This window comes from Dermacentor andersoni, chromosome 4 (genome assembly GCF_023375885.2).
Source record: "Dermacentor andersoni chromosome 4, qqDerAnde1_hic_scaffold, whole genome shotgun sequence".
NCBI lineage: Eukaryota > Metazoa > Arthropoda > Arachnida > Ixodida > Ixodidae > Dermacentor > Dermacentor andersoni.
In genome coordinates, this window is record NC_092817.1 from 184,748,715 (window position 1) to 184,775,611 (window position 26,897).

The following is a 26,897-nucleotide window of genomic DNA, read 5'->3' on the forward strand; positions in this document are numbered from 1 at the left end:
AACCAGACGAGGTAACGGGTGACAGTCATATTGCTTATGGATTAAGGGTTATTGCAGGGTTTGATGATGGACACTGTTTCGCATTATTTATTTTCCACCTTATCTAATCCACATCGCGGGTATATGGTTCAGAGTATCTGCCTGCATCATGGCGAGCCGTCATTTGAGGAAATAATGAAGTGAAAGGAAAAGTTAAACGCAACTGCCGTTTTCTCGGGCCGCAACTTGTTCCACGAGCATACAGACCATCTGACTGCAAACCGAATCACTTTTCTGGTCCCTGGATGAGTCTAAACAACGAAGGTTGAATTAAATAAGCAACAGCGATGCGTGTGACCCTTGAATAAATGGTGACAACTTAACACATCTTGAGGTAATTGCGCGCGCACCGAATCAATGAGAAAATTGGTCTTCACACGCCAGGAGAGGCCAATAATACCGCTATCCAAAAGGAGTGAAAATGGCAGCAAAATGTTGACCACGGAATAGCTGTCAAGTCTCAACTTTAGGAATGTGTGTGAGGAGTGGTGGCGTGGGTGGGGAGAAGGGGGAAGGGCTATGCTGCTTATGTTCGAGGGGGGGGGGCGCCTTGTGTCCATCATGCGCTCAAAAGTTATGGGCACATTACAAAGTCCAGAATGCATTATGGCAAATTCGTATAAGCGGTCGGGTGTGACAAAAGCTGCCTTCCGCCATGGGTACTTGCCAATACCTCGAGTGCAAATCTAGAGATGAAGTCTGCACCTTGTAGACCGTCAATTGCGTCGTCTATACGTGGGAGAGGGTAGACGTACATGTAAATGATCTTGCTGAGGCACCAATAGTTCACACAGAACCATCTTTCTTCATAACAAGAATAGGGGATGCCCATGGACTGTTCGAAGGTCATATCACCTTGCAGCGAAGCATGTCGACGTGTTCGTGGATTACACAAAGTTCTGCAGGAGATGCACAATCTGGACATTGCCGGAATGGGGGTTGTGAGCCAATGTTGACGCAAAATGTAACAGTTGACGTCCGGCCCAGGGAAGATTGCCCTACATCGAAACAACGCATAAGACTGCTGTGAAGTCATCAGCAATAGAGGAACTGAACACATCACTGGGTGATAGGTCACACGTAGAAACAGCACTAAACGCACTGGAACTAGCCTAAAATTGACCATTGCCGTATGACTACAGCTCACAATGTCCGATTATGCTATTTGCCCAATTCTAACATTCACCCTTCTTTCTTATTTCCTTCAGGAAAACCGAATCAAAAATTGCCTGTCTGGTGCATACAGATACCACAAAGCAAAACCGCCTTTTCAGCGTTTTTATGCTTTATGGATGCATTCGCATGCCTGAGCCGGAGGAACGACATTAATATATACGGCGATAATATTTACGCCAGACTATGACAATACTGCGGAAATTAATTTCTTTGCACTTGAACAGGTGCGTTTCCCTTGCGGGAAAGAAAATGAGCACGTCACTGCTTGTACTTGTATTCCTCTTTCGCTTGCAAAAATGGCGAAAGAGGTCATTTTGTGCAGGGTACGGAAGGAGCAGGGGACTTGAATGCTATGACATCTAATGACAGTCTATTGGAGCCGTGAAAAGGGACAAAGTCGCAGGCAGTCATGTATGATCACTAGGGCAATAGTGTAAGTTCCTGTTGTTAACAGGTGGCCTTGTATACCTAGTGACAGACAGTATGCCTGCAGCCCAGAGAATGTCACATCACAACTGCAGCATGAAAAACAGAGGAACAACTAGAATAAAACATTTATTATACAAAGAGCAACACCAGATTGCAACTTCATTTCATGGTGCAGCTGCTGGTAAGAGTATCACCGTCAAGCTTAAGAACAAGTTCTAAAAGGATGCCGACACATGTGAAATATGTACAAGAATTTTTACATGACTGTGTACAAAGTTCCGCAGATTAACATACATCTGTAATTAGTAAACATAATAAGACGAAAAAAATTGAGAGAAAAACGTATGAACTGTTTACGAGGGAGGCATTTGCTCCTCTGTGAGCGTCGAGTCCAAGTCTGCTCCTGTGGCTCGTGGAGCGGTTTCAGGTTGTGATGGCCTCGGTGCTTCAAGTATGCTGCTGGTGAGCTGCTTCCCATTTGCCTGGGCAAGGAAGTGCTGAAAGACAAACGTTTGAAGCATTAATGACCAGAGTTCATTATACCACACTATGGTCATAGAGCTATATTAGAATTACCTTAACCTTATTCATAATTACTTCAACTGTATTCATCAAAAGTTTCCAACCACAAGCAGGTTAATGCTTTCTTTTTTCTTTTATGGAACCTACTTTCAGATCCATTGATTGTGAACAGACTGACATCCTGATGCGCAATTTACTCTCGGAATTAAATTGTGGGATTTAGCATCCTCAAACTGTGCATTGCAATACAACAGACAGCGTCAGTAGAGGTCTTCGGACTAATTTTGACCACCTTAGGTTGTACGCCTAAACGAGCGTTTCAGGCATCTCAGCCCCACTGAAATGCAGCTGCAAGCTCATGCTCAAAAGCATAACGTCATTAGCCACTAGAATTAATTCTTGATTATGCTAGAAGTACAAGATAGCCTTCCCAACTGCTGTCCTGAAAATGCCATTTTACAGCCATGCAAGCTGTACAGTACGATGCATTATATTTCAACTAAATACTGTGAAACACTTACAAAAAGTTATGAATGCATGATGATTACATGACTTTTATAAAAATAGTGTGAAGAGGTTGATATTGCATGTTAATACTGCAATTATAGGACAAACTAATTGGGCTTTACTTTGCTGTACCTACTGACATGAAACACAGCCTATTAGCATGGCGTGTGAATGATCCATAGCCACGATGTGCTCCCACCACAAAACAATGCACAGTGAATGTGTCAGGGCAGGCACTGCGGCAGCCACAGAGATCCTTATGAAGTTCCTCACCAATGCACATTTTCGCTTTACACTTGGTGTTGTCTAAGGAACTTTTTACAAAATTTTTAAGATTGTTTCCTCATTAGAGCAAAAATAAGAAGTTCAACTGTCCCACTACCATGCTACCAGCAGGCGAGCATTCTTGTAAACAGAGACACCCTCTGTCTTGACTAGGACCTGCGAGCGCCATTCCTTCAGTCTTCTCCCATACCGGAGCGGAAGAATCGCACCATGTTCATGTGTCGAGCCCCACCCTCATTTTTTTGCTCGTTCTTCTTCGCTGCACAGTGAATTTACGGCAACAATGTTGCGCTTTCCTCATTAGATGATTAACTAGACACATGTCGTGGTGAGCAATGTAGCTAGCAATGTGTTTTACGTAGAGGCATCTGTGCATGAGACCAACTCTGGCTGGGAGCGCAGTTTCTGCATAAGGGAGGATGCATGGCATTTGTTTTGAAACTTCAGCTGTTTCTGGAGTGCGCAGTGATGTAATGCAGTATACACTCGTTCATATGTTCTGAAGCGAAAAAAATGTAAGAAAACACGTACTAACCAAAAAAATTTACGATTCGAAGTAACTAAAAAATTCTACAGGCTCAAATGTAGTTGACATCTACATAATGCGAAGCATTCAGCAAATAGTTGCGGCATGAGGCACGAGACGCCTAAGCACATAGAGCTTAAAAGGCCCCTGAAACGGTTTGGACAAATTTTGTAGACGCTTAGGGTACAGCCAAAGTTAATCATTCGCACCACAATTTGTGTGAAACGTCTCGTATTAAGAGAGCTACGAACGATTACAAGTTACCCTCCTCCATAGTCATGCATTTTCTCCTCAACTCGTTCGCCAAGTGATCGGGGCTAAGCTCCGCCTTCACTGAGTCTGCGCCATGATGGCACGTCATGTCGTCAACTTTTGGTTCTCTAGGAATAAGCACACGAAGCCTCTCCAAACTCTCTGCCAGCTGCTTGGCAGTCGACCCCAAGTGAGAGCTATCAAAGCAGCGTACGTTGCGAGCATTCTGTCGCAGCGCTGAACATGTCTAGTATTCCGGCAACCGCAGGCAAGCTGGGCGTTTCGACAGATGGCTGGAGTCAAACTCAAGCTGATGAAGGAACTTAGCGTAGCTCAGGTGGAAGATTCCACCGTAATGTAGATGTACCGTATTTACACGATGTAAGTCGACTCCCCCATATCGCGTGACAGGAAAAAAAGAAACAGAAAAAAAAAGAAGAGCATACCCGAGGGCGCATTCGATAATGAAAATTTATTAGTAGCCGACATGGTCACTGGACTACTCGTCTTCACTAGTGCTGCCATCGTCATCGTTGCTACAGTCCCACAGCGCGACGTCATCTAGCGAACTTTCACATTTGGCAAATGACTGCACCACGACATCTAGTGGAACAGCAGCCTACACCGAATGCACCCAACCACACGCAGCCGTCAGGGAGGCTCTTTTGACAGGTCTGGTTGGCGTAATTTCGCGGTCTTCTGCCGCCAGCCACTCGTACTCACGGCGGAGCAGGTCCTTAAAAGGCGAAGATCCGGGCTTGTTTCATGACCATGTCGCACTTCACTGGCAGGGACCGATTGCGCATTTCAGCGACGTACACCGCAAGCTTAGCCTACAGCTCCGGAAAGCATCCAGACTTCGGCACGTGTGAAATTCCTCGCTTGCTGTCACAGGTGAAAATTTCGCTTCGCTGCAGTCGCCACTCTCGCACCATCCGTTCAGAAACATCGAAGTTGCGGCCCACTGCGCAGTGATTTGTTTCTTCGGCATAAAGGATGGCCGCCCTCTTGAACGCTGCTGTGAATGAGTGCCGAATGATTAGCGGGCCTGGAACACTCATGATGACCGAGGAAGCATAGAAGTAGCACGTAGCCGGCAGTCAAGTGGAACGCGACAAACCAATGCCTTTCGCAACTGGCAAAGAGAAACTCGCGAGTGGTGTCTGCTCTTCCATGAACTACCGATACTCCCCACAAGTGTCGCCGTACTGAGGGTGCTGCCGCGAACAGAACAGCGGCGCTTCCATCAACTATCGACACCCCCTCATGAGTGTTGTGTGCACGGTAAAACTATCAAAAATGTTGAAAAACCCTTCCGAAAAGTGAACAAACATGTGCGATAGCGAAAAGGTATGGGTAGGGCCATAGAGCAAACAAAATTCTAACTATGTTGTAGCTCCCGTTGGTCTCGCTCTTTTGGCGTTGCCATGGTTTGGTTTCGTTTGTAAGTCTACCCCCCACTTCAGATTTGCAAATTTAAAAAAGTGGTTGACTTACAATCGTGTAAATACGGTAGTCATCGATGTGTGACTGCTTGGCGCGGTAGCCGCACCGTAGGCTGCGTCCTCCAGTCTGCTTACAGTGCGCAGCAATTCACTGTTACTGCCGCTAACTCCACAAAACTGCGCACAACGTTTATTGGAAACAGAAAGTTGATTTAAAGTGCTGCCTGGCTGCCACTCCGGCAACTATACTGGCCTCAGAGGCTGGCACACTATTTTTTTTGCGGATCACGGAGGCCTTGGTTTAAACTGACGTATTATCCGGATATGGGCACGCTGACTGTTCAAATTATCCGGCAAAATTTGCATGCAAACTGTCGGGACCGCCGAAAACCTTCGAATTATGTGGGATTTCGAATAAACCGAGTTCGAATTAACGAGGTTTTACTGTATACAGTATATTTTCCAGACTCCAAAAATTTGAACTTCATGGATACTCCAGACTTCATAAATGCACCGTCAGGGTTCCCATAGAGCTAATGCGTTTTCACAACCGATTTCCAGGATGTATTTAGGCCCCAATGTTCGACTCTCCAGACTAAACCACTCATTCAAAGTAACACTACCCAATCTTCAAGGCCTCCATGTTGGATTTTCCACTTGCTTGGCTTCCAGTGGCCCGCTCATGCTCCAAGATTGGGAGGCACATACTACCTATGGGCCTCTTTGATTATCAGTCCCGGATGCGCATAACGTAGATTGACCCCAAACATTGCTAGTGCTAGGCGTTGCCTGGGCCTCGCGGGCGATGTCTGCAATGTTTCTCTGGGGATGGGGACTAGGTGGCTCAAGAGAGCTAGGTGTGTTCCGTCCGACCTAGGCATCCCTAGGACGAAAAGTAAAGTTAAACCTCCAAATAAAGAAATTCTTTATATAACTAAATATTTAACCTTTTATAACCTCTTGCCCATAGAACACCACATATATAAAACCTCAATATAATAACAAAGTGTATTTGTAAGCGATTTCAATGTAAGGAAATTTCGCTGCCGCCGCAAAGGAATGCCAAGAGAATAAATAAATTTCCGTGGACTTAGACGGTTAAATGACTGAGTTAAAAGCAGCTGCTTGCAAATGCACCTCTCAAATCGCGCGCCGCACAACAAGAGCAAATGCCAAAGTGGGGCCAAATCATATTCCGCATAAAGTCCAAGATCCTCTAGCGCCTGCGCATTGTGTGCTTCAGGTACAAGTGTAAGTGCGCGAGGGTGAGACACGAAGGATGGTGGCTTCACAAGTGCTGCCCTCCCGTGTGAACAAAAGCAAAGCAGGGGAGAGGAGTGTGCCTGCGATCAAGCAAGCACAAGGGGCTGGGGGAGGAGGAGGAGGAGGGGAGTTAAGTTGGCGCGCATCTCAGTCGTGGCTGTGCATGGCTGTAAACGCGGGTGTAAGCGCAGCTGAGCGCATACACAGCCATGCACCTAGCTTTAGAGGTAATTTGCCCCGTCTGCAGAGAGGGCACACCGAGACGACGTGGCACCATGCAAGCTGTCCTACCGTGTGTATAGTATCGGAAGTTGCGTAATCTCGAGTTTCGATGACCCATTGAAGCGAGAAGCAGATGAAGCATTCGCTCCCCACTGCTGAAGCTTTTCAAGATAGCGCTGTCCCAGTGCAGGTGACGCTATCAGCCGCGGGAGCGGAGCACACGTGGAAGCTTGGCTAGCTTCGCTTAATTCTCACCACCGATGTGAAGATATGGTGAACGTACGTGGCGTGAAACAGAATCATTTTGTTGCCGACTCCCAAATTTATCAAAATGAATTGTTTTTACAGTGAAGCTGTATATGGCCAGGGTTCCGTGCATTTTTGTTTTCCGTGAACAAAAACTATCATTATCAATGGCTCATACCCCCGCGTAAGCATTCATACTCCTGTAAGCAAGCAAAAAATGCAATGGTTCATAGCCCTGTAAGGAAGAGGCTACAAGCACTCAGCAAAGTGAACCAAACAGTGCTTAAGTTCTTTCTAATCACGCTTACAACATACAGAACAGCATGATGAAAACTGTCATCAATGGTTCGTACCCCCGTAAGCAAGCAAAAAATGCAATGACTCAGTGTCAATGTTTATGGCTACTCTACGTGATTTAGCTGTGATAACACTACCCCTGTTGTCGTTGTCGGTGATTTCAATGTGGATGTGTCGGTATCAAAAAAGGAGCGGTTTATGCATTGTGTTGCAAACACATCCCTTGCGATGCCACACTGATCTCTCCCAACCGACCAACGAGTGGCGTACATGCATCAAATTGACATTATCAAAGAACTATCAAACAATGTGATTGCAGTTGCGAGTGAAATAATTCTCACCAATCAAGACAATAAATGAGTTTGTACTTTTGTTCAAAATTATGCATCACCTCCGTGTTGTGTGCTAAACAGCTTCGCTCGTCAACCACCTCGCAGAGTGGAATGGCTCATGATTTCTCATTCAAGTTTGTTTTTTTCTATTGCCCAATAATTCCGAAAATTCTGCAGCCCTTTTTCGTGCAAGCAAATGAATCAGTGACTGTACTTATTTGCATAAAATGTCAAATTTCAATGCAATGAAATTTCGATATTATGGAGGAAATTGCCGATTTAATGACTTCATTACATCGAGGTTTAACTACCTATATGCACAGTTCCCGTTGGTGACGCATGGGCGAGCTGCAGTCAACCGGCTGGACGAGCATGCGAATGTGAATGCATGTCTTGGACTGCATTCGATGTCTTGCATTCGATTGCCTTGAGCAGCACGGAAGCTCCGTCCCCGAGTCCAGGAGCTGTTAGAATCGCATTCATTTTTCATGGACTGGAAGTCGCGACTGTCCGCGGACTCTCAGGGCTGTCAGCAGACCTTTGTTCAGTTAGGCGCAAGGAGCTAGCAGATGACGGCTGTCTTACAAAAGCTGTGTGCCATTTGTCGCCATGTTGTGAAAGATGCCATGTGCTTCTGTGTACTTTGTGCGTTCCAGACGGCAAATAGTGAAACCTTGGTGATACGATCACGGTTGGTACGAATTTTGGGGTGATAAGAATTCATACAATTCCCCGGCTAAAGTACACTGTATACTATGAGCAACAATTCGTACGTCTGGAACACTCCCCTGCACCGGTTTGGGTGATACAACTGAAAGAACCGCGACGGCCGTGGCAGCCGGCAGCAAAGTGGTGAGGAGGCTGTGCCAAGCACCCCAAAGCACTTGAGCAGGCGGACTGTTTCCATGTTCGCAGCGTGGGGAATGCCTGCAGAAGGCAGCCGATAACACAGCGGCAACTGCGTGCGCTGAACAGAGTGGAAACTGTCTGGCACTGGCAGTCTCTCCCATGTTTTGCCGCTCGTGAAGTACTGTATCCAATGTTCAAGCAAAGCCGGTTTTGTGAAGTTTGCGCGCAACTTCTAGAATTAGCTGCTGACTTGAAGAAAACCCAGAAAGACATCATACATCATCCAGGACTACTTCCACTGTGAGTAAATTTCTAATATGACTTTCTTGCTCTTTAACATGAAGAGTTTATTTGTTTTTTTGGCGATACAAACATTTTACACAACCCCTTGAGATTCGAATCACCGAGGTTTTACTGTGCAATCAGCCATCACTTCTGTTACATCGATGCTTTGTGTGCCACCATGCAAGTTTTTCACGAGCGGTCTAATTGCTGCAGATTTAGTCTGTGTTTCTAAGAAAGAAGCACTGTGATCAGGTGCACATGCTTGCTTTCCTTGTGTATTGCGAAATCCGTCATGCTCATTGCCATATGCGTAGCAAACAGGCAGATTTGACATTTCAGGCGAGTGGGTCAAAGTGGTGTGCAAGAAAGCATATCATGTCGCATGAGGCTATTCCATCCCGGTTTCTGTTGATATACTTTATAATGTGGAATATAAGTCAAGGTGGACTGTAGGTCGGCCTCCTTACCTTGAAGCAAAGAAGTCAACAGAAAAATTATTAGGCACAAAACTGTTTTATTAACTGTTGCCACCCGACTCGTCGCCTGCTCATTCGCTCGCACTGTCCGAACTCTTGTCTGAAGACAATTGCTTCTCCCTGACTGTGTCCCACAACATGTCTTCGGTGCCGTCCATGGAATTACTAATGCAACGTTTCTTGAATGCTTGCACTACCATAACATTGGACAGCAAGCACTGCAGGAGTGCACCGGGCCACCGATTCCATACTGTACGAGTCTAGTTGATCACGAGGGCCTCATCCACGTAGCCTTTTTTGTTGGCGCAAACGACAGTCTCGTGGGAAAGCTTCTTTTAGCAATATCTTCCTCTTCATTACTATAAAAGGGGGCAGCTTTCTGCTGTTGGCAGTGCCCGTGAGTGTCACTGTGGAGTGCGAATGCTCGCTTCCCGTCAGAAGTAGCTTAACTTCCTTTGTGCCATGTTTGCACACTGTGGTAGATGGTAGATGGCTAACCAAACCGGCGTTTCATCGGCGTTGCCCATCTGTCCCACCATGTAGCCATGCTGCTGCTGGAGACTGATAACATAGCAGTGTAATTTGACCAACTTGTCTTCATATGCTTGTGGCAGCTTCTGACAAATGGATGTGCACCGGCATAGTGCGAAACCTTTGCATCGCATGAAGCAGCGAACCCAGTAAATGGAGCCCTTAAACTTCTCTCTCGACAGTTCAGACTCACGAGTGAGCTTGATGGCTTTGATGTGGATGAGTTCCACTGCCACTGGAAAGGACCTGGAACAATGCTTGCAGACAAAATACACCACCTTGTCTTCAGGTTCAGGGTGCATCACATGGCGTCCGCGAAAGGACAACTTCGGCATGTTGCTCGGAGACAGCTTGTCTTTCTGCGTTTGCCAGTAGCAGACACTTTTTCGGAGACGCCGAAGTCCCACTAGACAAACCATACTGTATTTACTTGCACAATGATTGCACTTGCTTGTCGAAAAATTAAAACAAATTCAGGAATGCGATCATTACGCGAGTTAAATTTCCCACAAAAAGAAAATTTTTTTCATCCCACATTTGCTGCGGGATGACAACAGGTCAGCAAACACGCGGCTGCCGCTGTAACAGTGCGGGACACCAAAGCAAAAATGGCAGCCAGCGGAGCAAGCCGAAAGGGCCGAACAAGATCTTTTTTTCTTCTCGTGAGTACATTACGTGCATTGAAACAGTTTCTTCCGTATCAGTAATGAATAATATCATTATTATTGGCAAGTTTGCGGCAATAACGTAGCCATGTCCACTTTGAGGGGACAAAAACAGAGATGGGCGCGCTTGGCTGCCAGTGACATAGAAACACATGGCGGGCATGCCGTGGAAACTGCAGAATTTGTCTTCACTACTATCCTAATACGGCACGTTTCCGCTAAGGGTGGGCAAATATCTTAGATGTGTTACAAGTGTCGGCATATGAATAGGGTAAACTTCTAACGTATCAGTGTAAACGTGGCCACTATCGTTGCCGCTCGCGATTTGTTGCATGCCCATGAGTGCAGACAAGAATCGAAAGGTGCCTTTTTGTTTTTGTTGTTGAGTTGTTGACCACAACCATTATGAAGCCTACAGATAATGAAGCCAAGGCAAGTTTAGTTGTAGCTTTCTTTTTTTCATGGAAAATGCGGAAAGTGATGAAAGGAATGAAATGGGGCATCTGCTTAAGAATGTTTGGTGTCGTTCGCGTAGCATTCGACAGCATTCAACAGATGGTAAGCGCGATCATCATTAGCTAGACTTGGCACACGACATATCGCTGCGGCAAGTTCGGGGTGCCATCATTACACGAGAAAGAAAAAGAATCGAATTTTGATGACAAAATACAGAAGTGCAACCATTAGGCGAGTGCGATCATTATGCAAGTAAATACAGTATTTCTGTTCGCTTCAGTGTATTCGATCACCTTAAATGCAATGGTGAACTGACGCTGAGTACCAGTACTAATTTTGCAGCTGGTGATGAAATGAATAACACCATGAATGATAACCCAACAAAAAGGGAACATGGTGTCAATCGAAGTCAATCGAATAGCATTGGTGCTTCGGCAACGTTGGTCGACATGGAGACAATAACGATGCGGATGCCAAATAGGCTGAAGCTCCCACATGTTGCCAGACGACAATACAGGTCGCGCCAAGGACCGCTATACAAGTCGAAGGGTGACTTCTTAGCAATATATTTTGGAAATAAACCTCGATTAATATTCTACACTATACAGTATATGTTGATCCCTTCTGTCAGCAAGCTCGAGTGTTTGGTTGTGACGTGCAGTACTAGCAGATAGTGTACATTCACTGTCCTTGAGACGCTTCAGGCCTTGAATTCACAGATGGTCTTGCGAGCTTTGAGAATATCGGCAGGTGCTTTCTGCAGGAACAGTGGCGTGACATGACCACGATTTTGCTCATGTTCGTGTGGGAATTCCGCTTGAATTTTACAGGCAATGAGAAAGCTTTGAAGGCAATGAGGTGGCAGTTAAGTGTCACGAAGAGCGAGAGCTCGACATAAACTGTGCTTTACGAACATGCTTTTTGTGATCAGGTTGCGATTCCCCTATGCAAACTTTATGGTTGGGTCGGCAATGTGGCCCCTGAGACTGCACCACTTCAGAGGCCGCGCTGATGAATTCGCTGGGTAGGGGGCTGTCTACGAGTAGCTAAGCAGACAACACCAGCCAGGAGAATGACTCCTGGCCATGGTGCTTTCGAACAAAACCTCGAGCAGTTCCTGAATGCTGGATCCTGAATGCTGGATCCTGAATGCTGGATCATGTGACTGTGTCGCGCTCTTCTGTCAGAACTAGTTAGACCGGAAGGCGCAAACGGTTCGCGGACAGTCCAAGACTGCATAATCAAAGAGTCCCAATAAAGAGCATGCACCATCCTTCTGCCTTGGAGGCCATGCCCACTCTTAGCTGATAAAATGCTCCAGGGGACACTTGCTTTTTTTCAGCCAGCACTATCGTCATGATTACCTAATGCGGGATCAGTTTTTCTTAAGTTCAGATTGCTATTTTGCACGTGGTGTGCCCACAGAACAGGTGTGCCTCAAAGATATCAAATTTTTGTGTCTATTTGTGCGGCCTCGCATTTGTATGATCGGCGCCACTACCTCTGTGTGCCCTTATGAGAGCAAAGTGGTGCAAAGTAACGTAACTCATTTGTTCGATCTCCGTGGCGATCTCTCCTAACTGAGATCATCAATGCAGTGACGCTCTTGTCGACTGTATACTTCAAGGGCTTTACTGTATGCAGAGACAGTGTCACTCTTGCGCAAATCCAAGCAAATTTAGTTGCCTCCAAGTGTAGTATGAGGCAGGGCATTGTTAGAGATTGTGCCACTCTGATCCCTACGAGGTCTGCAAAATCGGTTAGGGACTGTACTTTTATTTTCAAGGGTACATTTAATTTTCTTTGAAAGACAAAAAGAAAATGAGCCGAATAAGAGCATCTTGTGTCAAGCCAATGTACGTAGACATTTCAACACTCACTGCAAAGCTGTCCATGGAGGTCAGCCCACCCACAGGTCCGGCTGTGCTGCTGGATGCCTCGTCAGCTCCTTTTCCCTTGAACAGCTGTCGGCCAGTGGCGCTCTTCTTCTGCAGCAGTGACCAAGAAGAACAGAAAACATTGCTACCCTGCTGTGCAAGCTGCTGCACGTACACGAGCAGCACATGTGAAATGCCTATTAGCCAATACGGTCAATACACTGCCAAGGGTTGCGAGAGACGCTGCAAAAGCCAAAGATACCACTACTACTGAGAAAGTACAGACTACAGGCCTTGGACAATGTCCTGCAGCAAGGGTGCAAAGGCAGGCAGTCATTTTACTATCAACTTGTATTGCTTCCCACTTGCCCAAGTCTTTGCAGTGTGTTTTGAGAGGAGTGCTGGGACAATGCTCCTCAAAGAGTACCACTTCCTCCACACAGTTGTCAGGATGACAACTGTAGAATTAGTCAGTCTACAAGGAAGTTTTCATTGTAGCAAGTGATATGTCCCCCTGCCAGTGCTAACTGATTGTGCCTTCTCTAGTGATCGAACAATTTACAGTCACCGACTGATTACAGTTACACCTGCCTATAACGAACCTTCATACAATGAATTCCCCGATATTCCAAAGTTTTTCGATTGCTCGCCGTTACTCTATAGAAGCACATGTATTTGTGACCTCTATGTAACAAAGTGGCAGGGGGAGACACCCTTGAAATAATGAATTCCCCCGCCGACCGATTAGCGAAGTTGCCCCAAATTTTTTTATTTTAGCGCGAGCAGCAGTTGCACGCATGTCCTGGGGTTGCCCTGCTGTTGCTACAGCGCGGAAAGTGTCGCTGGCGCAGAGAGCAGGGAGAAATGACGCTGGTCTGTGCATATCTGCGCATGCATTGAGGCACCCCCTGCGTTCCTAGAGCCGGGACCCCACGATTCTTGCTGCCGTAGCCGTGTCCTTCTTTCCTCCTCCCTTCATACCTCATCCTGCTGTTCATTTTAAGTAACGCTGTTGCCGCTTGCGGGTTCCCGGCGGCATGCCAGCAGCGCCACTGTTTGCCACAGCAGTCTCTGCACTTCATTTTGTTAACCTGACACCAGGTGACACTACTACAAGAAAATAAACTGTTGTTTTCTATGTCTCGCGAGTTGTGGCGTCTATTCCTTCTTTTCACCATCATGTCATTTGCTCTTCGTTTTTGAAACCGTACGCACATGCGAGCTGTCTCCTGTGTCCACGCATCCGGTCACTCAGGTGTATCATGCCAAGGATGAGTGCCTCAACAAAGAAACGTAAAATATTGGCTCTTAAAGACAAAATGGCCATTCTTGAGGCGAAAAAAAAAAAAAGAAGGAGAGGGATGTAGCAGGGATGCCAAATTTGGCATCCCAGCTAGTTTTGTTTGAACATAAAAGATGCAATTCACAGTGCAGTGGAGTCTGGCATCGACGGCAAGAAGCCGAAGCTATCAGCTTGCACCGACGTTGCCAAAATGATTTACGTGGTTCATGGACATGAGAGCACTAACAGTTTCCATCAGCAGCGCTGTTTTACTACAAAAAGCAAGGAATAATGCTTGTATTTTGGGCTGCAATGACTTTTAAAAGCAAGTAACCGATGGCTTCAAACGCAGGTATGGAATTGCCGCCAAAGTAATTAGTGGCAAGTTTTCCTCTGTGGATAGCGATTGTTGCCACTTGAGTTGAGAACAAGCTACTAGGAACTTTGGATCATTACGACACGTCTGATGCACAGTACAATGCTGAAGAGACTGCTTTTTTTTCCTGAGTTGCTCCCAAACTGTACCCTTAGGCTAAAACGACACATCCACCACAGCGGCAAGCAGCATAAATGTCATTTGACTGTATTGCTCTGCGTAAATTCGCATGGAAGCGACAAGCAAGTCGCACCGGTCATCTGCAAAAGCACCTGGCCCAGATGCTTTAAAATGACACACAGAATGCCTGTGAAATGCATGGAAAACGTGAAAGCACAGATGGCACAGAACATATTTAGCGACTGGTTCAAAAAGATCTACAAAGACATCAAGTAGCAAGGCCACAGAATTTGTCTATTCGTAGACAAATGTGCTGCACACCATGTTGAAGGCCTCAAGCTGCCTAACACTCAACTCCAGTATTTAACCGCGAACTGCACATTGCTGATTCAGCCCCTTGACAGCGGAATTATTAACAGTGTGAAGTGTTCCCACCGGCATAGACTAATCCAAAGGCTGCTTCTGAACATTCATCTTGAGCGAAAAACAAAGGTGGACACTTTCCAAGCAGCTGATATGCTTGAAGCATCCTGAGAGGAAACCAAGTGCAGACATTGATATGAACTGCTTCAGCAAGGCCCAGATCACAAAAAGGTTCGGGCTGTGGAAACAGACAGTGGAGAGGAGGAGCCTTCAGGCCTGCCCAATGTCGCCGAAGCTTGGGTTTCACTGCGCACGGACGAATGGAGCAGCCCCGGGCAATATACAGCTTTGGGAGCGATTTTTGGTATGCAGACGAGCATGCCGTCATTACTAAAGAGACATCAGATGAGGCACTGGTGGAAAGCATCCGATATCACAGAGACGACAGATCTTGAGATTGATTCATCATGTGCTTTGCCTTCGGCCTAGAAAGTGCTGAATGCCATTGATGTTTTGCGCCATGTCGTGGGCTCGCTAGACAATGATGGAGCAGCGTTGTGTCCCTTGATGTCTCGCGAGTGTTCTGTGTTGCTGTCCCTCACGAACAAGCAACAGAGGAAAGTAACAGCATTTCGCAGCAGAATAAATGTGTTTTGGGTGAGGTCTACCTCCAGTTCCCTCTTCGTTTACCTTGTGTGTTTCTTTTATGGATTTACATGCTGAAACTACACACAATGAATATCTGTATGTAACGCAAATTTCCGAGCATTTGTCAATTTTGTCATATTTAGGTTTAACTGTCCAGCAAACTCTCGTTAGGACGAAATCAATAAAACTGAGTTCTTGCATATAACGACCAACATGGGAACAATTGTTTGGTTTCCCATAGACTCAATGCAAAACAAATATGCTTAAGACAAACTGCATCAGACGTACTATTCGGTTAAAATTAACATTTGGAGTGGCTGCCACCGCTACCAATCCTGGAAGCTAGGGTGTCTGTGGCGCACAATGCCCGTGGACAGAGGCGAAAACAAGAGAAGGAAACAAATGTTACCGCGACGTTTCACTTTGTGAATGCGGGTGACGCACACTCGTATGGGTGCTATAGTGCGCACGAAGGTAATGGCCCTCGGTGCACCTAGACACCTGCACTGTCCACGTCACAGATCGTATTCAAGACAGGCCTCAAGCGGCGCATCATGCACAGCAACCAGTGTAGTAAAATGCCCCTATGTAAACATTCAATTACAAACTAAATTGACAAGCACAGTGTCAGTGAGCACAGGCAAACATGAGCACATCATACTCGATGACCACGGACGCTTGCTGTCAGAACGCTGGTCAGAGCAATCACGGCAGAAGCCGTGAGCGAAGTGACCTTCATGCAGTTGTTCACTTCAACACAAACTGAGGGGCGAGAACACAACAAACACAAAGGTACGATCTGTCGGCCCCACCTATACGTGCCCCCCAAACAGATCACTTTCAAGATAAAGCCCACACAATCATGCACAAATGAATTACAACTCCCCTCTTCCCCGGTGCCATGCGCATGACTGAAGACTGCAAACTTCCTCTCCCTCTCCTCCCTTGCGCACGCAAGATTGAGCTGCCATCGTCGGCTCACCGTCGCACGCTTTCACCCGCACACACAGCGAGGGCACGCAAGGACGATGTTATCACGAGATGAACCCGGTACGTCCGTATCACAAACATAGGCTGTACCAACTGCTAGAAGAGGCCAACCCAGCGCACCTCTGCCTTAATTTTTTCTATACGATGCTTTGCCTCGTTTCTCGTTCCCCACTTTGCTTAACATCACTTAAACTTTACTCTAAGTGGCATTGCTCTGCCACACGCTCCTTCATACTTTCGCTAGCTCGGAGCTTGCACTGATGAGCGGCGAGGCGGTAGATGCCTGCTTGAACTCCCTTGTGAACTTTTTCCAGCAGCACGATGGCACAGAAGAATTTTTAGGTTCAGTAGGTGAGATGATGTTCGTTGTGGCTGCTCATGGATTTACACAGAGGCAACAAACATCCATCATAAACTGGAAGAAGCCAAGCAAGAGTACCACTTGAAGACAGTTTTGTATGAAGCTCAGCTAAAGAAATACTTTTTACGTCATTTTTTTCTGCCGCTGTAAGTCTAATTCATTTACAATATTGAAGTAAAATATTTCGATGCACCTGGTCATGCGGGCAAAGACGAACAAATTTTCATGATCCCTTCGAGTTCATTACTGTATTCTGTATTCAGTCTACTATATTTCGACACCAATAATTCGGACAGCTCCGTGGCACCGCCGCTAGCTCCACGACCAATATTTTTGGACACCTTACAGCGCGCCGTGCAATAACTCGGATGCCAACCGTGCAACCGGGTCCTAATTTGGCTGCCAAGTCGAGCAGAAATAGCAATATTTTCGTTTTAAAACATCGCTGGTGCCTCCTCAAAACCGAAACTAGCAAAATCTAGTTGATCTAACAATTGCCGATGAAGATTTGCTGCATTCATTGACTTTACTTTCGTGTACCTGTAGCGACAGCATGTCAATGGTAGAGATACCAACTGCAATTTTGTAGTGATGCCTTCTGCTTGATTCTATGCCACTCTTATCCACAATTCATGGCCGGCTGATCCGATGCTAACGCATCGAGAGTGTCACCCTGACCACTGACAAAGTGCAACAAGTGTGAAAAGGAATAGCATAGAAGGCATTGCTAGAAACTGTAGGCCACAGAATGTCTAGGCCAAATGCAAGCATATGTGCGTGCAGCAACATTCTTTCACAAACTTGGGCCACATTCATAAATGATCACTTGCGAAATATACTTTCATTTTCGCAATACTATTTCGCGGGGTTAGCACCGGACGCATGAATGAGCAGCAGCATTTGCACACCGTGATAAGATAGTGTGCTGCGCACTGTGCCAAGAATGTTGTCACTCGCAGACGCGGATGCATCTTGCACTAGTCACACATACCGTATTTGCTCGCATAATGATTGCACTCAAGTAATGATCGCACCCCTGAATTTTGTCGTCAAAATTCGATATTTTTTCCCCATGTAATGATCGCACCCTGAACTTGTTGCAGCGATATGTTGCGTGCCAAGTCTAGCTAACGATGATCGTGCTTTCCATTTGTCGAATGCTACGGAAACGACTCTTGAAGACATACCAAGTGGTCTGCATGCACCAAACATTCTTAAGCAGATGCCCCATTTCATTTCTTTCATCACTTTCCGCACTTCCGCGAAAAAAAAAAAAAAAAAAAAAGCTACAACCAAACTTGCCTCGGCTTTATTATTTGTAGGCTTCATAATGGTTTTGGTCAACAACATAAAGGGCGCCTTTCGATTTTTCTCGTCTGCACTCGTGGGCACACAACGAATCATGATCGGCAACGATAGTGGCCATGTTTACACTGATACGCTAGAAGTGTACCCTATTGATATGTTGACGCTTGTAAAGCAGCTAAGATATTCCCCCACCCTTAGCGGAAACGTGCCATATTAGGATAGCAGTGAAGACAAATGCCGCAGTTTTCGCAGCACGCCCACCATGAGTTTCTATGTGACTAGCAGCTAAGCATGCACATTCTGTTTATGTACCCCCAAAGTGGACATGGTTCGTCGCGGGATTCCTAAGCAATGGCCTCAGCATGCTGCAACACAACCAGTGCTGACATCTAACAGGTTTGCGGCGCTCCAGTGGGATGACGACGACTGGCCAGAGCTTTCCGAGCCCGACCCGCCTGCACCCCATTCCCAACAGACTTACAGTGACAAAGTTCGCAAAGACCGCTGTCGCCCGCTGGTTATACAGAAGCAGAGCGGGCCGGAACATCCGCGTGATGATATGGCAGCAGTTGACAGTCAAATTGCCCGCCTTTTAGCGGAGGTATCCAAGCTCCGACAACACCGTGAACTAGTTGCGCGTCGGCGACGTGCAGTGGAATCTCACATCACTACAAGTATCGATTCCGCTGCATCATCGTCTCTGTCACGCCCCGCTGTATCGGTCGCAGAGTCTACCACATCTTCAGCTCCGTTGCCGGATAACTCTACAACATCCCTTTTGCGGTTCATGGTCAGCCAGTTATCCAACCTGACATCTGTGATTTTGCAACGTCTGGACTCGTAATCAAAATGGCGGGCACAGGTGTTTGTGGCGTGCTTCAATGGAACTGTAGAGGGCTCTCCACGAAAGTGGGGGAGCTTAAATCCCGTCTACGTATGAACAAGCTGCAGGTGTGGGCCCTGTTACTACAGGAGACCAACGCCTTGCCTGCCATTCCGGGCTTCAGTGGATACGTGTCTCCTTCGATGAGTGACCATCGCGTGCACACAGCTGCCCCTCCAGGAAAGGCGGCAGTGTATGTGGACACGCGCTATCCTCAGGTCTGCCTTTCTCTTGAAAACTGGTGTAACTCATATCGGGAGGTAGTGGCAGTAGCTGTGAAGTTACCCAAGGCAACTGTTGCGGTAGTGTCATACTACATAAGAACAGCCGGTGGCTCTTCTTCAAGAATTAATCTGGGCTGGTTGGTGAATGTCCGTCGCCAATACCCAGCGTGTCCTATTTTAGTTGGTGGTGATTTCAACGCCCCTCACCCAGATTGGGGGTACCCTACTTCTAGCCCTCGAGGTAGGCGTGTGCGGGACGCCTTCGCGGATGCGTTGTTTGTTCTACTCAACCATCCCGATTCAGCAACGCGAGCTGTGCCTCAAGCTCGACGTACAACATACGCACCGGATCTTACGTGGTGGTCGGGTCCCGGCACTCCCACTTGGCACCTGGAGCCCGACTGCTGGGGTAGTGACCACCACCCTATCATCATCGGCCTTCATCCGTCGCAGGCCCGCCGATTGCGCCGCAAGTGTTCTGTGGTCAACTGGGACAAATTCCGCACCGTTCTCCAAGATACCTCTGTGGACTCGTCACCACTACTTGTTGACCGCATACAAAGCGCGCTCAATGAAGCTACAACCATCAGCTGGGTAGACGTCGATCGACCGGCACCGGATATCGGCTTGCTCAACTTGTGGGTTGCTCGCAGACAAGCTGAGCTGGCAGCATCCCGAGACCCTACTTCTGCACAAGCACGTACAAGACTGAATTTCCTTACTGCTGAGGCCCGCAGATATGAACGCGACCTCTCGCGGAGGTACTGGCATACGTGGTGCGAGCGGTTTTCATCCAAGACATCGAATGCTTCTCTCTGGCGAACCTTCCGTGCCATGGAACACGGTGGCCGCCGTCCAGACGCGGCAGCCACAGCCTGCTTCGCTGCTGGCTTGTCGCCGGATGATTTCGCCAGAGAAGCAGCCCGGAAGTTTTTCCCGCAGTACGACGTGTTGCCACAAACAGCCAATGGTGCTCCCTTGGCAGGCATTCCGACACATATCGACAGGTTACCATCTACAGCAGACTCCGAGGGGATTGCAAGCTCTTTCACCATGCCCGAGTTGCTTGCAGCGATAGATGGTACCAGTCGCAAGACAGCACCAGGTCCAGACTCTATAACTTATGAGGCCTACAAGAACCTGAGTTCCGCTGCGCTGCCTCAACTCCTCGACACCATTAACAAGGTATGGCTAGATGGCGTTGTCCCTCCAGGCTGGAAGTCAGCTATTGTGATCCCGATTCTGAAACCAAGCAAGCCGCCGACTGACCTTGGCAACTTCCGACCTATTTCCCTAACGTCAACGTTGTGCAAGCTTGCCGAGAAAATGCTAGCCACACGAATGTCGTGGTGGCTAGAGCACCACGGTTTCTACCACCCTGCTCAAATTGGCTCCCGTCCATCCATAGGTACTGAAGATGGGCAGGCTGTCTTGGCATCCTCGGTTTTATCGTCAACTCGTAGCCACAGTGTCCGTACTGTCCTCGCTATGGACGACGAAAAGGCGTATGATAACATCAGTGATGCTGCCATCTTGGCTTCAATTGACATGCTGCATTTTCCCCCTAGAGTACGGAATTTTGTCAAATCTTTCCTTGAAGACCGACATTTTGCAATTCGCCTCAGTGGTGACGCCGTCGGCTCATTTGTCCCTCTTCGTGGCGTACCCCAGGGATCTGTATTATCACCCACATTATTCAATATTGCTTTCATCCCGCTTGCATGGCGCTTGCACGATGTAGCCGACATAAAGTTCTTGTTGTACGCTGATGACATCACGGTATGGAGCACTCATCACGACCTGCAGACTCAAGCCGCTGCCCTTCTATCAGCTTTAGATATCACGGCGACTTACGCCTCTTCGGTCGGCCTTAGGCTTTCCGTCAGCAAATCTGCTTACATGTCAGTCGCCAATCGCTGGGGCCGGCGTAAACTCTCTGGAACACCCATTCGTCTTCATCTGTCCGGAACCCCTCTTCAACAATGTTCAACTATAAAAATTCTGGGTCTGATGATACACGAGTCGGGAACCGGAACTGCTTGGCTCTCCAGCGCTAAAAAGCGGGCAATTCAGATGTTGGGTCTGATTAGGCGCATTGCTCCTAAAATGGGCGGCGGCCGCTCATATGTTGCGCGACAATTGGTGAAGGCGGCAGTGCAACCACGCCTTATTTATCAAGCCCAATTCCAGCATTTGACGAGGGCACAATGGGATCGCCTTGAGGCTGTTAATCGCGAGGCAATGAGGGTCATCACTTGCCTTCCCCGCATCACCCCGATCGTGGCTCTCCAAGAAAATGCACAGCTCAACACACTAGATGAGCTGGTGCAGCAGCGACGTGATGCTCGCAAGCTTAAGACCAGCCTTTCACATGCACCGTGTGCTCTCAGGGCTTACGCTTTCTCGAACTCGCTTCTACCACCACCATCGCCAGTTCTTCCTCCCTGGAGTTTTGTACAGCTGAGTGATAACAAGCCAACTGATATACATCGCCCGACATCAACTCACGCGGCGGCGTCGCTTCGTGACCAAATTGTAGCTCAAGATGCCCACCTGCCGCTTGGCTCCATTGTCCTTTACGTTGATGCAAGCATTAAGGGCTGTGAAACAACCACTGCAATTTATTGCCCATGCGCACCTGCCCTTAATAAGACGACCCGGTTTCAAGTCCAAGAACCTCCTTTTTCCTTTTGTGCTGAGCTCCTTGGTATCCGAGAAGCGTTGTGCTCTGTAGCCGCCTTTCCCATGGTCCCCACGGCCCGCATCGTCATCCGCACTGATGCCCTCCAGGCGACGCGGCTTCTGCGACGCGTCAGTCGCAGCCCTGACATATGCCAACAGATCCATCTTCTGGCAGCACGCATCCCGCAGCCAATATCTGTCGAGTGGATCCCACGCGACCTTCTAAGCTTCCAAAGCCGTGCGGATTCTGCGACCCGTCTAGCGACCTCTTCATCGTCACTGCCTCAACTCTTTCACCTAGATGATGCCACCCTCCTCTTAACAAGAAAGGAGCACCTCTGGCGCCGCACACGTGCTGTCATACCTCCGTGTGCGGTAAACCTCCCCCGCGGTCTTACCCGTGCAGAGGAGGTTGCGCTTCGGAGGATCCGGGTCGGGGTAGCCCTCACTCCTGCCGTGACTAGGAAGTGGTTGCACTTTCGCCCGCTATATCCTCGTCCTGAGTGTCTACTCTGCAAGTCGCGAAATGTTGAAGCCGACATCCACCACCTGCTGTGGGTTTGCCCTGCTCTGAAACCGACGAGGCTCCGGCACCTCGCAGCAGCGGGACTCTCGCCGCATAATCTGAGCCATTACACTGCTTGGACGCAGGGACCGCATTATCGATCCCTCTTGGACTTCATTTATTTATTTATTTATTTAAAATACTTTCAGGGCCCAAAGGCACTACAGAAAGGAGTGGGGAAGAAATGGCAAGGCGTGCAGCAAACAAACAAACAGAAGTATTACAAGGCGTCTTGTAAAGCGATCTTGAACTGGTGGTCATCAGCAATGCTGGCGATTGTGGAGGGAAGGTGGTTCCATGCGACGCTTGTTTTAGGAACAAAAGTCTAGGAATTAAGTCAGCAAACCTTTTTTCATTCATTTAATCATCCTTATTCACCCCCATCACATACCCTTGTATGCCCTGAGGCATTTATCCTCGCATTTAAAAAAAAAAAAAAAAAAAAAAAAAGTGGACATGGCTACGTTATTGTCACACACTTGCCGATATTAACGATGTTATCCATTATTGATAGGGAAGAAACTGTCAATGCGTGTAATGTACTCACGAGAAGAAAAATAATCGCGTTCGGCACGTTCGGCTTGCTCCATCAGCCGCCATTTTTGTTTTCGTGTCCCGCACTGACAGCGGCAGCAGTCTGCTTGTCATCTCGCAGCAAATGCGGGATGAAAAAAGCAAATGTTTCTTTTTATGGGAAATTTAACCAGCGTAATGATCGCACCCTTGAATTTGCGTCAATTTCTTTTACAAGAAGATGCGATTATTATGCGGGTAAATATACGGTAATTGCCCCTGAAAGTGACATTTGAGATAAGGCATCTTTATTTGGCTACTTGTGGAATAAAGTCAATTATTTTGAAAGAAACCCAGTATTTTGGACTCCCGATTATTTGGACTTCTAAGTAGTCCTCCCCGAGTCAAGATTACCGGTCGATGACTGTACAACTACAAGCTCCTGCCTCGCTTCCTTTTCTTTTAGGAGTGCCCAACCACAGAGTTTGCTTGCAGATTCTGGCACACCACACCCCACTCTTCCCATGGTCCTGTGTGCTGGGGCCGTACCTAAAAAGTCACTTCATTTTCCATTATGGTCACCCTTTGTCACAAGCTAGCACGCAACTTGAGGGTCATCGCACTGCTACCTTTAAAAACACCGGGCCCACTGCCTGACATACTACAGGAATAGAAGAATCTGTCAGAACCCATGTCAAGAATGACAAAGGCAATAAAATTAGCATTGAAGCAATGCATAAATACACAGTACAGTGAACTCTCACTTGAGTGAACTTTAAGGGACCGAAGGAAATAGTTCACTTAACTGAAAGTTCACTAAACTGAATATTCACTAGACCAACATAAGACTTGGCATACTGGGTCAAAAGTTCGAAGTGCAATTCATGGAGCAAAAGACATGGCATCCGTAGTGTTAGAAATGTGGGAAATGGAATTTGTACATATCAATGAGAAACACACCACGTGGGTCGTTTGTGTGCACACGTGGAACCGACTAGACTGGAAAGAAATAGATGGACTACCATGCCACGACTAGCCGGTCGGAAAAAAACACACACCACGTGGTTTGTGGTGTGACAGATCGCCGCTTTGCTCTGGCGGTGTTGTAAGCGCCAGCTATGTTACTTTGTTCATGGCCTCCGAGATTACTTGCTTGCTAGTTTTGTGCGGGTGATCTCGGAGGCCATGCCTCGTTGCCGTTCGTTTTCTGCGCCGCCGCTTTGTCCCAGGGGCGCTGTAGCGCCAGCGACGTTACATTGCCGCTGGAGCGGCGGTGTGATGAGGGCGGGCATCGCTTGCACCTGCAGTGCCTTGCAGTGCAAGCCTTGGTCCTCTGAGCGAGTTCGTTAAACTGAAATATTGACTGTTCCAAAATTCGTTTAAGTGAAACATTTTTGCATAGAATCTATAAGAAAACTGCCGGGGATTTTTAAAAAGTTCGTTATTCTGAAATATTCGATAAACCGACGTTCGTACAACAGAGTTTACTGTACTGCCAACGCCAAAACGCATCATGCACGAGGCGTGCATGTAGCCGGGCACCTTTCTAGTGCTTCCCTCTGGACACACTGTGCAATCTAGCACTGCCGCAGCGCAGTGTCCATGCGGCATGTGTGTGAATATACATTCAGGCGACGTCCGAATATATATGACGTGGGTTCGACATCGCCAGGTACTGCGGAAATTTAAATGATTATTTTCTCTTTGAAAAGTGGCACATACACCAATAACACACACCTGGTGAGCTACGTTGGCATGAAAGAGGTTCATTCAAGGGCAGCACACAAGCAGCGGCAAATACGCAGCGACACAAGTCGGCGTCACATTTCTGACGACTCAAGTTGGCACGACGATCGGTTTCGAACCTAGTTTCACCAGCACAGCAGCCCGACACTAATCATCAGCCGACATACTACCGGTGACCCCAAGTTGGCAGGGAAATGGTTAGAAACAGACAGACAGTCAGACCCCGGCAAGTGCATGTGGTAGCCTAAGAATGCTAATCTTATTAAAATTCCGGCAGAATCCATTTTGCAAAATATGTGAACGTTCACGCAATTAGCACTGGGCCAATGCAGCGACACACTGTACTGCTGCCACTTAAATGTGCATGCAGTTGGGCTCCTTCCTCGCATTCTCACTCAACGTGCAGTGCCATTTAACGCTGCCGCCGTCTGGAAGCCCACACTTGGCATGGTTTCCATTTCACCAAGCACGAGAGAAACATTAGAGGATCTTTTTTTTTTGTCCTTGCAAATTGGCACATTCCCAGTGACACCCACCTGGTTACGCATGTTGGCATCGAAGACGATCATTGAAGAGTGGCACAGATAAAGTGGCACACGACCATTGCCACATACCCACAACCCAAGTGGGCCTGACGGTCAGTTTCAGACGCTGTTCCATCAGCACAACAGCCAGACACACTGGCCATTAGACCGTGGACCAACCGACCTCAGTGACTCGAGTTTGTGGGAAATGGACACACAGATGGACAGCTAGTCAGATCCAGGAAAGTCCAGATTCATGTGTTCCCGTTTCTGCCTTTTAATGTATTAGCATTCTTTCGGTACTGCATGCACTTTCTGGGGGCTCTGTATTTATCTATGCATGTTTCTATCTAACCGTTTTCCCGCCTATCTTGGTCACTGGGTAGTCTGTGGTTGAATGGGTAGAACATCAGGCTGCCATGCTGATAGAAGAGGGTTCAAAACAAACCATTCGACCAACATGGGTCACCGAGCATGTGCCAATATGCGATTACCGTATTTACTTGCATAATTATCGCATTTTCTTGTAAAAGAAATTGACGCAAATTCAGGGGTGCGATCATTACGCTGGTTAAATTTCCCATAAAAAAAAACATTTGCTTTTTTCATCCCGCATTTGCTGCGAGATGACAAGCAGGCGGCTGCCGCTGTCAGTGCGGGACACGAAAACAAAAATGGCGGCTGACAGAGCAAGCCGAACGTGCCGAACGCGATTATTTTTTTTCTCGCGAGTACATTACACGCATTGAAACAGTTTCTTCCGTATCAGTAATGAATAATATTGTTAATATCTACATGTTGGCAACAATAACGTAGCCATGCCCACTTTGAAGGGGCGGAAACAGAGATGGGCCCGCTATGGCTGCCAGTGGCAAACGCATGGTGGGCATGCTGCGGAAACTGCAGCATTTGTCTTCACTGCTATCCTAATACGGCATGTTTCCACTAAGAGTGGGCGAATATCTTAGCTGCTTTACAAGCGGCGGCGTATGAATAGGTTATAGTTCTAACGTATCAGTGTAAACTCGGCCACTATCGTTGCCACTCGCGATTTGTCGCATGCCCACGAGTGCAGACGAGAAGAATCGAAAGGCGCACTTTATGTTGTTGTTGACCAAAACCATTATGAGGCCTACTAATAATAAAGCCCAGGTAAGTTTGGTTGTAGCTTCTTTTTTTCCATGGAAGTGCGGAAAGTGATGAAAGGAATGAAATGGGGCATCTGCTTAAGAATGTTGAGTGCGTGCAGACCGCTTAGTATGTCTTCAAGAGTCGTCTGCGTAGCATTCAACAGATTGTAAGCGTGATCGTCATTAGCTAGACTTGGCACGCGACATATCACTGCAACAAGTTCAGGGTGTGATCATCAGACGGGAAAGAAAAAAAAATCAAATTTTGACGACAGAATTCAGGGGCGCAATCATTACGCAAGTGCGATCATTATGCGAGTAAATATGGTATGTGTCGCTCTTTAATGAACCTCTTCCATGCTGACAAAGGTCACTAGATGTGGCACTGGATAGGTACCGTTGTTCAAAGGAACTCCAATACAGACTGGCAGCACTGCGTATGTGCGACTCGGTCTGTGCTGGTCTGCAATGAACCTCTCACCAATGTGGATCACCACGTACG

The 26,897-nt window shown here is 47.4% G+C and overlaps 1 protein-coding gene across 1 annotated transcript in view; it reads right to left on the reverse strand.

Moving 5' to 3' along the window:
* Window positions 1-1,753: 1,753 nt before the first annotated feature.
* Window positions 1,754-26,897, reverse strand: part of LOC126531893 (protein regulator of cytokinesis 1-like) — an 88,635-nt gene continuing 63,491 nt past the window's right edge. The window contains exons 10-11 of the mRNA XM_055070665.1: window positions 12,684-12,791; window positions 1,754-2,141 (exon numbers count right to left, since the gene is read on the reverse strand). Of these exons, the coding sequence (XP_054926640.1) occupies window positions 1,998-2,141; window positions 12,684-12,791 (252 nt within the window). The 3' untranslated portion in view covers window positions 1,754-1,997. The remainder of the gene's footprint in view (window positions 2,142-12,683; window positions 12,792-26,897) is intronic.